This window comes from Marmota monax, unplaced genomic scaffold (genome assembly GCF_021218885.2).
Source record: "Marmota monax isolate L192 unplaced genomic scaffold, Marmota_monax_Labrador192_F-V1.1 WCK01_AAM20220418_F8-fsc00025, whole genome shotgun sequence".
NCBI classification, from domain to species: domain Eukaryota; kingdom Metazoa; phylum Chordata; class Mammalia; order Rodentia; family Sciuridae; genus Marmota; species Marmota monax.
This window is the reverse complement of record NW_026691950.1, coordinates 8,670,912-8,688,201: the sequence shown is the minus strand read 5'-3', so window position 1 is coordinate 8,688,201 and position 17,290 is coordinate 8,670,912. Positions and strand designations below refer to the sequence as shown.

The 17,290-nt window shown below is 35.8% G+C and overlaps 1 protein-coding gene and 1 long non-coding RNA gene across 3 annotated transcripts in view; one reads left to right on the top strand and one right to left on the bottom strand.

The window, feature by feature from the left end:
• Positions 1-17,290, top strand: part of Corin (corin, serine peptidase) — a 291,574-nt gene that overhangs the window by 44,176 nt on the left and 230,108 nt on the right. For both annotated transcript variants that reach the window (XM_046457155.2, XM_046457224.2), the window contains exon 3: positions 8,880-9,080. In XM_046457155.2, coding sequence (XP_046313111.1) covers positions 8,880-9,080 — 201 coding nt within the window. The remainder of the gene's footprint in view (positions 1-8,879; positions 9,081-17,290) is intronic.
• On the bottom strand, positions 8,879-9,802 carry LOC124101487 (uncharacterized). The gene is made up of 2 exons (XR_006854631.2): positions 9,410-9,802; positions 8,879-9,270 (listed from the first exon to the last, which is right to left on the bottom strand). It is a non-coding gene; the product is annotated as an uncharacterized LOC124101487 (long non-coding RNA).

The following is a 17,290-nucleotide window of genomic DNA, read 5'->3' as shown; positions in this document are numbered from 1 at the left end:
AACCAGCCTTGCATCCCAGGGATGAATCTTACTTGATCATGGTGGACAATTTTTTTGATATGTTTTTGTATCCGATTCGCCAGAATTTTATTGAGGATTTTTGCATCTAGGTTCATTAGAGATATTGGTCTGTAGTTTTCTTTCTTTGAAGTGTCTTTGTCTGGTTTAGGTATCAGGGTGATGTTGGCCTCGTAGAATGAATTTGGAAGTTCTCCCTCTTTTTCTATTTCCTGAAGTAGCTTGAAAAGTATTGGTATTAGTTCCTCTTTAAAGGTTTTGTAAAACTCTGCTGTATACCCATCCGGTCCTGGGCTTTTCTTAGTTGGTAGTCTTTTGATGGTTTCTTCTATTTCCTCAATTGATATTGGTCTGTTTAGGTTGTCTATATCCTCCTGACTCAATCTGGGCAGATCATATGACTTAAGAAATTTATCGATGCCTTCACTATCTTCTAATTTATTGGAGTATAAGGATTCAAAATAATTTTTGATTATCTTCTGTATATCTGAAGTGTCTGTTGTGATATTGCCTTTTTCATCCCGTATGCTAGTAATTTGAGTTCTCTCTCTTCTTCTCTTTGCTAGCATGGCTAAGGGTCTGTCGATTTTGTTTATTTTTTCAAAGAACCAACTTTTAGTTTTGTCAATTTTTTCAATTGTTTCTTTTGTTTCGATTTCATTAATTTCAGCTCTGATTTTAATTATTTCTTGCCTTCTATTTCTTTTGCTGTTGTTTTGCTCTTCTTTTTCTAGGATTTTGAGATGAAGTATGAGATCATTTATTTGTTGGTTTTTTCTTTTTTTAAGGAATGAACTCCAAGCAATGAATTTTCCTCTTAGAACTGCTTTCAATGTGTCCCATAGATTCTGATATGTTGTGTCTGTGTTTTCATTAATCTCTAAGAATTTTTTAATTTCCTCCTTGATGTCTTCTATAACCCATTGATCATTCAGTAACCTATTGTTCATTCTCCAAGTGATGTATGCTTTTTCCTTCCTTCTTTTATCATTGATTTTCAGTTTCATTCCATTATGATCAGATAGGATGCATGGTATTATCTCTACTCCTTTATATTGTCTAAGAGTTGCCCTGTGACATAATATATGATCTATTTTTGAGAAGGATCCATGTGCTGCTGAGAAAAAATTGTAACTGCTTGATGTTGGGTGGTATATTCTATATATGTCAATTAAGTCTAGGTTATTAATTGTGTTATTGAGTTCTATAGTTTCCTTATTCAACTTTTGTTTGGAAGATCTGTCCAGTGGCGAGAGAGGTGTGTTGAAGTCTCCCATGATTATTGTATGGTGGTCTATTAGACTCTTGAACTTGAGAAGAGTTTGTTTGATGAACATAGCTGCACCATTGTTTGGGGCATATATATTTATGATTGTTATGTCTTGTTGGTGTATGGTTCCCTTAAGCAGTATGTAGTGTCCCTCTTTATCCCTTTTGATTAACTTGGGCTTGAAATCTATTTTATTTGATATGAGTATGGACACTCCTGCTTGTTTCCGAAGTCCATATGAGTGATATGATTTTTCCCAACCTTTCACCTTCAGCCTATGTATGTCTTTTCCTATCAAATGCGTCTCCTGTAGGCAGCATATTGTTGGGTCTTGTTTTGTGATCCATTCTACTAGCCTGTGTCTCTTGATTGGTGAGTTTAAGCAATTAACATTTAGGGTTATTATTGAGATATGGGAGGAAATGGAAAATAACAATGAAAACCAACAGTGGGAGGTAGGAAAGTAAAGGGGGGAAAAATAATCACTCCTTGCTTTTTGAATTGCTCGTAAATTTTGCCTTCATTTTTCTCCCCTTCTGGTGTTTCTTTTATCTCTCTGGCTGCTCTTTCTTTGTTTCCTTGAGTTCATATTTCTTGGCGTACCCATTGAATGTCAGTCAGGGTGTCTGTCCTAAGCTTTCCTCACTTAAAACCCATACTGCTCATGACAATGCCATCTATTCCCATCACTTCATTCATCATTCATAAATTCAACAAATAATTATTGAGGCCTGCGCTGGCACTAGGCAGTCTGTTGTAGGCTTGAAACACAGACATGCATAAAACCGATAATTCCACCGGGTGCCTATTGCTGCAGTATTAGCAGTGTGTGCGCCAAGAGTGCAGTGGGGATGGGCAGCTTTATAGCGGGTCTGGCGAGGCATTCTGGAGGAAATCTTTAGCTTGCTCCAAATTTGGGCTTTTGTCTCCTTAAATGTTTCACAGTCATTTTAAACTCAACGAATATATAACATTAGCAACAAAAATAAGCACCTACAGATCTATTTTTCATTCCCTAGTGTCTACTGCATCAGTCAGGATTGTCTAGACTCTGCTGTATAATAATAACAATAGAAAATCCCCAAACACTAGTGGTTTAAAAAGAGCCAATGTTCATTTGTCACTTACGCTATAGGTCCTTTGCAAAGTGCATGAGTATGTGCTGCGTTAGGTCCCTCAGGGACCAAATGGGTGGACCAACCCCCATCCTGAACCTTTGCAGCTATTGTGCCAAAGCTCTGGAGGGTCTTGCATCAGAGATTAATGTCTCCATCTAGAAGTTATAAGTTTTGCTTATGACTTTGAATCCATTGCAAGGCCCCACCCAAGAGGCCAGAGTACAAACCCTGCATAGGTTCCACTAGAATGGGAGAAAATTGAAATATCTACTAATTAGTACTGCACTAATGATGCACACATTTATCACAGATGGGAGTGCCTTATTTAATCCATTCAAACCAGAAATCCTGAAAGGTCCTTTGACCCTTCCCCTCATGTCCCTATGGTTTTTGCTTCTGAAAGATCTCTCCCAAATGCTCTTTTTCCTCACTGCCTTTTCCTGGGGCAAGGCTTTCCTCTTTTCTCATTTGAACTATTACAATAGGCTTCTATCTTTCCTTTGGACTTGACTCCTTTCAATCCTCATCCTGCTGCCACAGGGATATTTCTAATAATGCTCCACCACACTTAAGACACCTCAAAAGTGCTTTGGTACAAGATCAATTCCAAACCCTGAACAAGACCCATCTTTCATATCTAGCTTCCACTATGTCTCCGGCTTTTTCTCTTAGGGTATTCCCTGTGGGATAGCCATGTTTAATTACTTGCTGATAGGATTTTCTATATCTTTTGCTTTTTGTTCTATCTAGAAAGTATTCCATTCCCTACTTTTTTTTAAAAAATTTTTTATTGTTGGCTGTTCAAAACATTACATAGTTCTTGATATATCATATTTCACAATTTGATTCAAGTGGGTTATGCGCTCCCATTTTTACCCCATATACAGATTGCAGAATCACATCAGTTACACCCTACTTTTTTTTCTCCCTACTTCCCCCCACAAATATTTTGCTCAAACCTTGAAAATCTGCAATTATTTTACAAGATTCATAGCAAGGATACTCTCCTTTATAAAGCTTTCCCAAATTTCTCAAATGGAACGATGACTACTTCTCTACTTTTTCCCACCAGATTGTCATATGCACATCATTCTCAAAGCACCCACAGCATGGCTTGTATTTTTTAATCTTGATGGCTAGCACCTTTTACTAAATTTGGCATTCTCTGCAGAGAGCAAGTGTGAATTCCTGGCACATAAGCAATGCAAAGTAAAAGTGGGACACATGGCTAAGGATACAAAGATAAGGAATTAATTTTAAAGCCACATTATAGGAAGATAAATTCTTTAAGCATATAGTAGTTGATGTTTTTTAAAAACAATATACTTCGTTCCAGAGTAAGAAGTGCGTTTCAATGTATCTGTATGTGTTATGTCCCAACTCAATTCTTGGGCAAGTTAATTACCCTTCATAAACTTCAGATGCTTTCTTTCTAAAACTCTGTGAAGAGAGATTAATTATATTACCTGTTTCATAGGATAGTTGGAAGGTCAATTCAGTTGATGCCTGTAGAGAAGGTGCTTAGCAGCCTGTATAAGTTTCCTTGTTGCTGCTATAACAAATTACCACAAACTTGGTAGTTTAAAAGACAGATTTATCATCTTATAGTTTTGAAGATTAAAGTCTAAAATGGGTTTCACTGGGTGAAAATGAATGTTATCTTTTGGAGGTTCTAGAGGACAATCCATTTCCTTGCTTGTTCTAGCTTCTAGAAGTTTCCTGCATTGCTTGCCTTGTGACTTTCCATCTTTAAAACATGTTCCATTAAATCTCATACTTTATGGTTCAGACACATAGTCCCTCATCTCCATCTTCTGCTTATAAAGACCCATGTGGTTACTTTGGGCTTAGATCAGTAATGCAGGATAATTTCCCCATCTCGATATCCTGAATTTAATTGCACCTACAGTATTCCTTTTGGCATGTAAAGTGTGAAAAATAACATATTCACAGGTCTTGGGAATTAGAACATGGACATTTCCAGGGGAGCATATTTCTGTCTACTGTAGTGCCCAATATTCATTGTAAGGGTTTGCTATAGTTAGCTATTATTAGAATTATAGACTTTAAATTGTTTTTGTTAAAGAGCTGAAACACTCTTTAGCCATACAATCTTGATATAATTGGCCTTCTACTAATAACTTGGCATAAAAGAGACATGATTATCTTATTCTAAAAGTGGATTAAGTGATTCACTTTTGAAAATTAGCTATTTTATGATACAGGGATGCACTTACAATAAAAGGATATTACTATTTATTTAAGAGTACGTTAGCAGCCCTAAGGAAGACAATTTTACTAATACTACTATCATTATGTAGTAATGACTAACAGTTATTAAGAAATTACTATGTGCCAAGATCCATATCAAGTATTTATATAATGTCTTGAATACACATATATTTTATAGTTGTACATAGATACAGATATATAGATGTAGCTAGCCCCAGGTGGGAAGTACTTTTATCTTCTTTATTTCATGGCAGTTGAGAGTTTACCTAAAGTTTCAGAGCTGGTAAATGGTAGAGATGGAATTTAAATCCAGGTGATCAGGCAGCAGGACTTGTACTCTTAACCACAGTGCCATAAAAATAGGAATGTAGAAAAGGATGTGGTCCCATTAGAAGAATGAACACTTTATTCTGGGCTAATAGCTCTCACCATTTTCACATAGCTTATCATGGGTGCAGGTTGATAGTGTTTAGTCTTATTGAATTTTAGTTTTTGTGTTTAAAAAAATCATAAGCCAGGTGTGGTAGCGCATGCCTGTAATTCTAGTGATTTAGGTTAGGAGGTTGAGAGAGGAGGATCTGGAGTTCAAAGCCAGCCTCAGCAACGTATAAAGGTCCTAAGCAACTCAGCAAGACCCTGTCTCTAAATAAAATACAAAATAGGGCTGGGGATGTGGCTCAGTGATCAAGTGCCCCTGAGTTCAATTCCTGGTACAAAAAAAAAAGCATAATAGATGATGTCAGGAGTTGGTCAGTGTCCAGAGATGCTTAAAAACAAATTTTTCCGAACTCTAGATAGGGTAGAGGGGTGGGAGGGGAAGGGAGGAGGCATGGGGTTAGAAATAATGGTGGGATGTGATGGACATCATTATCCAAAGTGAAGACACGAATTGGTGTGAATATACTTTGTATACAACCAGAGATATGAAAAATTGTGCTCTATATGTGTAATAAGAATTATATTGCATTCTGCTGTCATATATAAATAAAAATTAATTAAAAAATAAATCAAAATTTTTAAAAAGAAGTGAATAAAACACACACACAAAAGAAATGACCTCAACTTTTTTTTAAAGAGCCGTGTGCAGTTGTAAACTATCTGCTCCTCAGCTGCAGCACTATGGCTTGTACACTGACTGTCCAACCATTAACTCCCCAATCTTCAGTAGAAGGCTCACATTCAACAGAGGAGTTGAAAAGGGAATATACTCCATTTTGGGTTACATAAAAAGAAAGGCAGGAATGGCCATAGGTGGAAAGATTTGAGGGAAGTGGAGAGTTTGGTGAGAAATAATAAATAGAAACTATAGATGACCAGACCCAAAGCTCAATCCCCACCCAAACCCAAGAAATATTATTGGGAGCTGGGAACCTCTATATGTAAAAGGGTGTTTCAGTCTGTTACTTATGTCAAAAAGGCAATTTTAAGAAACTGGGCAGCTTGTAAGAATCTAGGTCACTGATATGAATATACCTGACATGAAATGCAAAAGAAATGAATGTCATTTTTTTTTCCCAGAAAACAAATATCCCCCCCCCCAAATTTCTCAGGGAACTCATGCTTTTATTTATTTTTTTTGAGTTCAGGCTGTTGAAAACATGTCCCTCCCAAAATATACTTTAAGAACATTAGTTATGGCAACTGTCATATATTATCCTTTCATCAATCCTGCCAAATAGCTTTGATACATAAAATTTATGAGCAAGGAAACTGCCTTTTCTTTTTTAAAAAAAGGTGTTATGCAAGCCAATGTTTTCTAAAAAAGTCAGTGTTTGAAAGGATTTCTTAAGGTAAACAAATGTTATTAACACTTTCATCACTGTGGCTGGGCTAAAAAGATGAGGGCAAGATTACTAAGAAGGCCAGTTATTATAAGAACAGCTGTTGAATTCATCTTAAGAGAGTTACTCAGGGGTATAAACGTGAGGAATTGGCATTTGTTAAAAGTAGGAGACAGACTTGGATGCCTACTCATGTTTAGCAGAAGTCATTTTGATGGGCTTTAAATATTCTTGAGAGCCACATTAGCAGAAATATCACGTTATTTGAGAAATATTTTTATGCTAAAATAAGCAAGGAAGAGAGAAATTGGAAAATGGAAGAAAATAGAATCATATGGAATTGATTAGTAAATTTTTCTGAATGAATGAAATTTATTTTGTTTAGTAACGAAGCCTATCACACCTATTAATTTTTATCTAAGATAAGTTCTAAGAAATTTGAAAATCAAAAACAATTAAGAGATTTCTTCATTTCACCTTCTCCATTTGCTTTTTACTCACAATCATGGAGTTTAAAGAGTGTCACCTGCATCTGATGGTCAGGACTCAGCTTTTGTGCCCAGCGTTTTATTTAGAATCCTTTGGCAGATGAAACTGTTGACCATAGTTAGCTAGAAAACAGCTGCTTTTCTATTTTGATTTGGAGTTTAATGTTTTCCAAGGGTCAAGCACATGTAGAGAAATTTTTTCCATAGACAGATATTAAATATTTTATTTATATTTCTTTTGCTTTTAATGGTCCATGGGACTACTTAGAAAAGTGAGAGCCAATTAAAGCATTGACTGTGAATGTTTTTAGGGGGAAAAATTCTCCCTTGGGTGTATATGAATGGGTCAATATCACATTCATTTTTTTTCGTTGACATTCCCAGCTACAGTGCTTTATTATGGAAATACAATCTGCTGTCTATTTTGACTGAGTTAAAAATATGTAAGTTATATTTTGTGTATATATATTCTGCAAAAATACATTCTATTGTCAGGCATAACTAAAAATAAAAAATAAATATATTAAAAATGCATGAGCTCTTTCATAGTTTTGAAACGTTTCTGCCTAAAGACAAAGCTAGGTGATTCTCAATAATCTTAGTTGTGGGTCTTTATTTTGTTGACTCATAGGTGGATACCTTGAGAAAGTGACCAGTTAGTAATCCTTGTTTAATGAGTATTTTTTATTTCATATAATTATATTTTATAGCTTCAGGTCAAAGATGAGAATAATTTACTTTCTCCTTTAACTTTGTGTTGTAATGAGAGGTTTCTTGTTTGTTTGTCTCTCTGACATAAGTCTTGGTAAATATCTGAGCCCTATTCGTTTCACGTTTCTTTTAAGGCTTGCTCCCTAAAATTTAGTGCCAACTATGAGAAAATATAAGGCTGAAAACCAGCAGGTTTGTTGTGTCCTTTAGTGGCAGGTGCAGTATGGACATAGATGAGTATGTGTCCTGGGTCACAGTAGCATATAGTCATGGGTGGACCTGAGAAGCTGAGAAAGCAGGAAGGAAGCACTGTGAGAGTTACTATGGTTCATCTGTGGTGCATCCCAGATGAGGGAGAATTGTCCTAAATTCTTTGGGCATCAGCTAGCCTAGATGGGAGACTCTATCTCTAAACCTGAGTTCTCAATAAAACCACAGTTTCCATATGGGTAGTGTCACTTGAGGTGCAATAGAACCTCTACTCGTGGTCCTCATGAAGGCAGGAGGAAGCTACAGTGACCGTCTTGCTTTTTGTGTTTGCCTGGGTAGAAGGATACATGGGGAGGTAGCTCTAGCATTTTTGTTTTTTAATTATGTTTTTATTAGTGCATTAGAGTTAAACATAATAGTGAGATTCATTATGATATGTTAATATATGCACATCACATAATTTATTCCATTGCATTTCCCTTTCCCTCCCATAACCCCCCATCTCCTTCATGTACTCTACTGTTCTTCCTTTTTTTTTTATTTGTTTAAATTGATACATTAGAATTCTACATAAAGGTGGAATTCATTGTGATATATTCATACGTACCCATGGCATAATGTGGACGATTTAATTTCCTGGTACTTCCACTTTCCCTCCCCTCTTCCCTCCCCTAGGATCCCCTTTTTTCTTTTCTGTTCTCCCTTCTCTCTTTGTGAGATTGCTTTTTTTTCCCTTTAAACTTTCTTTGTTCTCTCTACCTTCCGTTTTTGAGAGAAGACATTCAACCTTTGACATTGAGAGTCTGGCTTATTTCACTTAGCATGATGGTCTCTGGTTTCCATCCACTTGTCAGCAAAGAACACAATTCCATTCTTTTTTTTATGGCTGAGTAGAACTTCATTGTGTATATACAACACATTTTCTTTATTCATTCATCTATTGATGGATTCCTGGGATGATTCCATAAAGTCTATTGTGAATTGCATGGCTTTGATTATTTTAGAATAAATACTTCCATTAGTGGTTTAAAACATATTTTCTCCCCTGCAGGAACATTAAAAAAGACCTATGTTAAATCAAATGGAAGTGAACCTATGGTTACTGATGGTGAAGTTCAAGTGCCTGATGTTATTCTGATAAATACAATTTATAATGAGAGCACGATGGTACCTACTGTACATCCCAACCAACACATTCCAGCCTGGACTATGGATGCTTCTCTCCCTGGGGATCAAAGTCACAGGAACACAAGTAAGTCTGAAGGTGCTGAATGTTAAGTGGCCTATAATGTCTGTGAAACTCTCAGATAGGTTTTGTAGCAGTTGATGCTCTGAGTTTGGTTGTGCACTGGTCTCACAAGTGAAATTCCATTCATCTGGTAAGTCTCCTCAGTTCCCTGTTCTTAACCATGAAATGCCGGCAGCTCAGCTGTGCAGATAGACTCAGTGAGAAGAGAAAATGTATTAATGTCATTCAGCATTTCTGAGATAAATTTATGTGACTTGTCCCAATCTAAAAATGGAAGCTTCTATTTTAAAGTTACTTTTTGAGATAATTAAGTTAGTAAATAAGCGACTTACTTTGTGGTTGATTCCTTGCTGGAGGAATCCTCATTCCATAACTGGAGGTCAAATAGTTCAATTTCCATAACAGGAGGTCAAATAGCTGTTCCCCCACTTGCTTTTGAGGTATCCATGTGTTCTCTGTATGTTGATTTCCCTTTTTCCCTCTTTCATTGACTGTGCAATTTATTTTACATGTTGGTGACTGACAAATAGTCACACCTTGAGAAAAATAGCATATGCATGAGGACAGAGGGAGGGATTTGTTAGCTATTCCAGGAAGAGAGGAGGGAGAGAGAGAAAAGACAGTGTGGACCCAGGGCCAGTGAGATGACTCTATTCCTAAATAGACCTCAGGTCTTCAGTAAAGTTAGCTTCTCTACTTCTAGAATGCCCAGACCACTGCCAGGCTGAGAGTGCCACGTGGCTATGAGCAACTAGAGGAAAAGATCACTGCTCTTCTTTTCTTGGCCACTCTGGCAGAAAGCCATTCTGGCCTACTCAGAATCAGTGAGGTCACAGTCCCATCCCCAGGCGTCAGGGATATCTCTAAAGAACAGTCTCCATTTAGAGCTTCTAAAATCCTGGGCATCTCTGGGAACCAAGCCTGGTTCCAAAAAGTCATTGTGAGTGCAGTCTGTGTGGATCCCAAGCACTTGGACCTAGTGTCCAGCAGCTTGAGAGGTGAAAAGCAGCCTCAGGAGAGACCACAGTGCAGCCTAGGTGCCCTGGGGTTTCAGGGACCAGGATCCTTTCTGTGGAGTTTGTGTCCAACTTGGACCCCCTGGGCAGCTTTCATCAGACCTTTGAACTGTCCTTGTAGCTTCACCTTCTTCCTGCGGTTCAGCTTGGTTCTGCAGAGCAGGATGTAAGCATAGGGACCAAGCCCACATCTTCACAGTACCCTTTGCTTTCTTGGACTTGTGCTCTGTCCCAGGAGTGGCTTTCTTGCCTGTGGATGATGGATGTCAGAGCCTCCAGCTTGGTACTGATGGAGGCATCTCCATGTCCTCCTCCTCAGCCTCTTTCTGCTGCTTATACTTCTTCTTCCATCATGTCAGCCATGTCTTCATCCTCACCTTTAGTGGTGTCCTCTTCCTCCACCTTGTCACCACCTTCCTCCCCAAGTGGTATCAATGGGCCATCAGTGCTTACCTTGAAGCCATGGTCCTTCTTCTTGCTGTGGCCAAGGACTCATTAGACCACCTTGGGAGGAAGTTGAGGGGCTCGTCTGCCCATGGCAGACTTGACCATGTCCCAGGTATGGAAGGCCAGCAGCAGGCCACATGGTCTCTAGCAGCTGCCCCACTGTTTTCATCCACATCAATCCCTTTAAATTCCAAAAGGAGGTGGGTCAGGGCCTGTTAACTTTCTTGCTGTGTTTCAGCAAGGGATTTTTCTAGGTTTCATTCTATTTATGGGTTTTAACTTTTTCTTCTAATACATTTTATAAATACTTGAACATATGTTGAGCTTTAAGGAAAGGGAAAAAACTCTTTGACCCCCCCAAGAGATTGGAGGTCACACACTACAATAACCTACATACTCCAATCAAGAATTAGTGGCAAGAGTAGGTTGATGTGCTGAAAGCTTAATGTGTTCTGTTCTCTTTGATAACCAGTCCCTAAATCTCCTATTTCAGATAAAAATACATCATGCCTTTTATTCATGCACTTTTTAAAATAACTGCTTTTTGAGATTTAATTCACATACTCTGAAACGCACTCTTTCAATGTGTATGATTTAGCAGTTGCACAACCGTCACCATTAATTTTGGAATATTGTTATCTCTGCAAAAAGAAATTCCATCTCCATTGCTCCCTATTGTCCCTTTCTCACAGCTCCTTTCCTAAATGAATCTACTTCCTGTCAATAGATTTGCATATATGAACCTTTCATGTAAAAGGCATCTTATAACACATGATCCTTTGTACCTGGCTTCTTACAGTTAGCATAATGTTTTCAGGGTACATTCATGTCATAGCTTGATACATTTGACAGCTTGATACATTTAGCTTGTGTCAAGATTTTATTCCTTCCTAGTGCTGAAAATATCCATTATATGGATACACCACTTTCTTTCTAATACATTGATCCATTGATGGCTACTTTAGCTGCTTCCACCTTGTTAGTTATTGTGAACAATACCATGATTATTCATATACAAGCTTTGTGAAGACATTTATTTCCAGTTCTCTTTGGTTTATACTTGGGAATGGGATTGTGTTTATTATCTACTTCCTTAATTATCTTCTAGTTGTTCTATTCATAATTGAGTGTGGATATTGAAGTCTCCAACTACTATAGAACTGTTTATTTCTTTCTTCAATTTTGTCAGTTTTTGCTTCACATTAGGTATATAAATGTCACTAGGTATATAAATGTTTATAACTGGTATTCTTTTTGAATTGAACCTTTCATTAGCATATAATGTTCTTCTTTGTCTCTTGGAACTACTTTTGATTTAAAGTCTACTTTTTTTTTGATATCAGTACACCCATCCTGTTCTCTATTGGTTACTATTAAAATGGAATATCTTTTTATATACTTTAACTTTCAATCTATTTGTGTTTTTGGATAAAAATTGAATCTATTGTTGATAATAAAATTTTTATCATATTGAATTCTGATAATCGTTGTCTTTTGATAGGAGAGTTTAATCCATTTATATTTAAATAATTGCTTATAAGGAGGGACATACTTTTCTCATTTTGCTATTTTTTCTCTATTATGAATAATTTTTCCCCCTCATTTCCTGCATTACTCTCTTCTTTTGTATTCAGTTGATTTTTTTTATGGTGTGACATTTAAATTCATTTATCTTTTCCTTTGGTATATATTTCATAGAAATGTTATATTTGATTACCATTTAACAGACTATAGTTATAATACTCTAACTTGAATTTGTACCAGCTTGACTTTAATAACATACAAAATAACTCTGCTTCTTTAGCACTTCTGTCACACCCTTTTTGATGTCACAGAATTGTATCTTTATACATTGTGTACCCTAAAACATAAGCAAATAGTCTTTCAAATACATTAACCTCTTAAATTATGTAGAAAATATCAACTTATAAACCAAAATTAAAAGATTACTATGTTTCAGACTAATATTTTTTTAAAAGAACTATTAGTCTCTTAAATTCAATATGAAACAAAAAGTAAGTCACAAACCATATTTATAATAATACTTGTATAGTTGCCCAGGTATTTATATTTATTAAAAATGAGATCTTTATTTTTTTTAGATGGCTTCTAGATACTAGTGTCCTTTCATTGCAACCTATATGACTTTAGTGCAGGGAAGTTCTAGTGGTAACAGATTCTCTCACCTTTTATTTATCTACAAATGTCTTAATTTCTCTCTCACGTTGAAGAACAGTTTTGCCAGATATAGAATTCTTGATTGGTTGTTTTTTTCCCCTATAGTTCTTAGGGAACTATAGGGGAAAAAAACTGCCTTCTTAGCTTCTAAAGTTATGGATGAGAAAAGTTATTTTAGACAGTCTTATTGATGGTCTATTATATGTGATGAATTGCTTCTCTCCTACTATTTCCAAGATTTTATGTATTGATCTTTTGAAAGTTTTATTATAATGAGTCTTAGTGTGATTCTCTTTGAATTAATCTCACTTGGAGTTAGAATTCTTTAATGTTTATATTCATGTTTTCCATCAAATTAGGAAAGTTTTCAGCTATTATTCCTTGAGATAATCTCTATGGTCCTTTCTTCTCCTTCTGAAACTTCCATAACACAGAGATGGGTTCACTTGATGGTGTCCCACAGATCCCTTAGGTTCTGTTCACTTTCCTTAGATCTTTTTCCTCTTTCTGTTTCTCAGACTTGATAATTTTCATTGTCCTATTTTCAATTTGCTGATTCTTTCTTTTGATGGTTCAAATCTGCCTTTGAATTTTGCTTGTGAAAATTTTCTTCCTGCTGTGGTACTTTTCAGTTCTATACATATATTTTTGTTTCTTTTTAAGTTTTCTCTCTATATTAATATTACTACTTTGTTGATACATAATTTTGGGGGCTTATTTTTTTTTAGATTTTTGAGCATATTTTAGACAGTTAAAGCTTTTTTTGAATAGATATACCATCAGTTCTTTATTATTATTATTATTATTGATTTGTCTTTTCCTTTGAATGGGCCACATTTTTCTTTTTCTTTGTATGCTTTGTGATGTTTTTGGTTGCTGTTGTTGACAACTGGGCATTTAAATCTAACAATGTTGGGGCTGGGGATGTGGCTCAAGCGGTAGTGTGCCCAACTGGTATGCGCAGGGTGATGGGTTCGATCCTCAGCACCACATAAAAGTGAAATAAAGATGTTGTGTCCACCGAAAACTAAAAAATAAATATTAAAAAATTTTCTCTCTCTCTCTTTAAAAAAAATTAAATCTAACAATGTGATGACTCTGAAACTCAAATTCTCCCCCTTACTGGAAGGTTATTACTTGTTTGTTTGCTTGCTTACTTGTTTATGCGTTGGCTTACTTTATCTTAACCCTGGGCATACATAGTCACCTTCCAATTTTCTTTATATATGCAATTCATTTCAAATCTCCTAGTCCTTCATATTTGGCTCCCAAAAGGAGAAAAGGAGAAAAAGGGAACCAGCCCTTCAATTTCCCTGGAAGTCACTTCAGCTGGAGGGGATGGAGCTTGCCACAATGAAGGGAAGGGCAACATCCATGATTGCCCAACTCTTTATGTGAACTTTCATGATCAGAAGCAGCAATCAATGATCTAAATACAGATCTTTGATGTTTGGAGACGAACACGTTTCCTGCTCACTTGGCTCCTTCAAGCTATATACAGGCGGCTCCAGGAATGCTTGCACAGCTGCTGCCACTGGGCTGAGAGTGCGAATGGGGCTGCTCCTGTGCTAAGAACTGAAATCGAGACTAATCATTTACTGTCTAGACCTTTCTCTGGAAGTTTCAAGCCTTCAAAAGAGTCCAGAGCTGCAAAATAATTGCATCAGATTTTCTTCTGCCTAATTATTGTCTAGGTGGAGAGACAGATTACTTATGTTTTCTATTCCACCATCTTCCTAAAATCTCCACTACTGAAAAATTTAATTTTCACAAAAATTTCTAGTGTAGTCACTATTTTTATAGATGAGCAGATTTTTGGGAGAATTTGATTTGACATTCTGGGAATATTTCAACACCTCAATCATATTACCATCCCTAGTTATTCTCTTGTTTTTTTTTTTTTTTTTTTTTTTAATTCGGTCCAGCATGGGGTGTTGATTTTTCTGGCTTTTTAATACTGTATGAATATGATGATATTATACATATATCTATATATACAATTTTAAACTCTGTCTTTATTTCTCTTTTCTCATAAATACTTCATATCTTTTCCTTTCTTATATATCATATTACTTATCCCTGCCCTCAGTTAACCCATGTTAACAACCTAAGGTATATGATTTAAAAATTTTCTCCATGACTGTACAGTCTTATACAAACATATATGCCCATGTGCATTCAGAATAGCATACATAAAGAGTAATGTTCATATAGTGGTGCTTTTGACATTGTTTTTTCAAAAAAGAGGATCACTTTTTTTTACATATATTTTTCTACATAATATCTTTCTCATTCAAAAATATTTCATGTTAATTTCTAAGACACTGACTTAAATTCTAATTCCTCATAATAATGACTGAGTAATATTATATGTCATCACTATACCATAATTTGTTTTCCCAATAATGAGTATTTACTTTATATTGAATTTTTTTCCCTCAGTGAACTGTAAGTTCTCTTTTCTGAAGATAAAATGACTTACTTCATGACAGTGATGAAGTAAATAGCAGTGATTTATTTACTAGGATATCTAGAAAAGTATTACAATGCTCTAAACACATACTTGAAAGCTGCCGTGTATTGAAAGCTTATGTGCCAACCCCAAACCCTAAAGTTATTCTTCCTTCCTAGTTTTGTGTTTTAACATGTGGCATTCTCATTAGCTTTAAAATGAGCTCTACAAGAATATGTAGCTCAGAGAATCAGAGCAGGTCCTGCAGTCTTACCTGCCTACTCATCAGGCAACAGTCCAAGGAGGATTTTTTGAGAGAGGAAGTCTAATTAGATATCTGAAATCAGATAGTTTCTTATCCTTTTCCCTGACATTTTTAATTCTATCAAGAATGGAATTCAGTATATCTTCATTATATTCTTCAAAAGTCAGTTCTGCTGCTTTGGAATGAGAATCTGTGCACACGTGTGAAAATGTGGATGTGTGAGTTTCTTAAATATGCCCAAGAACTGGATCTTTACTATCCTCTCTTTTTTGCTGTTTTTTTTTTTGTTGTTGTTATTTAGGGTTTGGGGGAACCTCAAGGCGTATTCTGGGGAATCCAAGATTTTTCTGTAAGAAATTCTTAATTGTATTTTTAGTTTCAGTGGTAATAAAATAATTAATGTAAATGTTTTCTAGATCACTTAGATAGACATCTTATAACAGGTACTACTATGGAATTTTGGTACCTGTACAAGTTTCTATTTGTGATTTTATTGTTGCTTAGCAACCATCAGGAAAGGAACAGAAGCAGATTTGATAGATATTCTTCTCTATCAGAGAACAAAGTATATATTAGAATGTTCCACAAAGGATGCTTTTGTAGTGGTTCAAATAGAGAAAAGCAGCTGTGGACAGTATAAGCTTCCTAAATACATAACTTGTGCCATAGCAATCAGCACCATATTCAGGGAATTTTAGAAGAATAATGGTAATATTAGTTCATTGATAAAATTAATTTAAATCTTATTAATTTTGTTTCTGTTTATTCATACAAATTAATTTTAATTTTATAGTTGTGTTAAACTTGTAGACCCTTAGGAGTTCATATCTAGTTTTATGTATGCCTACAAAACTTTCTTCCTTTTAAAAAGCCTGTTCAATTCTTTAGATTGAGAAATGTTCCTTTAGGGTACCTGAGTTCTAGCTGTGTGTCACATCCTCAGAAAAAACAGCGATGCCTTATGGCGGAGCTTCTTAACTTTTGTGCCAGCGACTCTTTTGGCAATCTGGTAAAGCTAATAAAGTCCTCCTCAGAATGATATTTTGGTGCTGCAATTACATAGCATTAAAAGAATGGCAATTATATTAAAATACAGTTATAAAAAATTAGAAATATAAATTCATGAAGTAGTCATATATGTGCTTCTGAATTGAATAATGATATCTAACAGTAGGTCAATAAATAATTTTATAGGACGGATGAGCATAAATAGTGTTTTGAAATGTGTGCAACAAATCTTTATTGATATGCAAATATCTGTCTACTTTTTTTGTGTTTGTTACCTATATTGATAATTTAGTCATGCTCAACTTCATTTGGAGATTATAGAAACAGAGATTCTGTTTTTCTCCCTTATAAGTTTATAGCCTAAATTCTATGTATGAATCACTAGGGCCTTTGGATTCTATGATTAAGGACAGCTGCCTTAGAAGAAAACAGTCTTTTGTTGGTTCCTAGCAGGGTCTAAGGCTGGCTTAAGCTGTCTCTTCAGGTCTTAGGACTCCTAAAGTTGCTGTAGCCATGATCCCTGGATACCACTCTCATATGCTTGGCTGGGTACCTGTTAGACCCAAATGTTCAATCCAGTTGGTTGCACTCTTCTGTATATTAAATATACATTCTTCAGGTTTAAAGAGCAGTTAGCAATTCAGACATGGCTAGCATAAACATCTAGGCAAGAACAAATATAATATTTCCATAATTGTTGCTTACTTGTTAGCATTCTAGCAAAGACCTGCACAGTTCTTGGAAGAGAAAAAGACTTGTAGGAATAGACTGCCTCTTTTTCCCTTCTCTTTTCCTTCCTCTTCATCCCATCTTGAGACACTCTTTCCCTGGGATGTTTTGGGTTCTT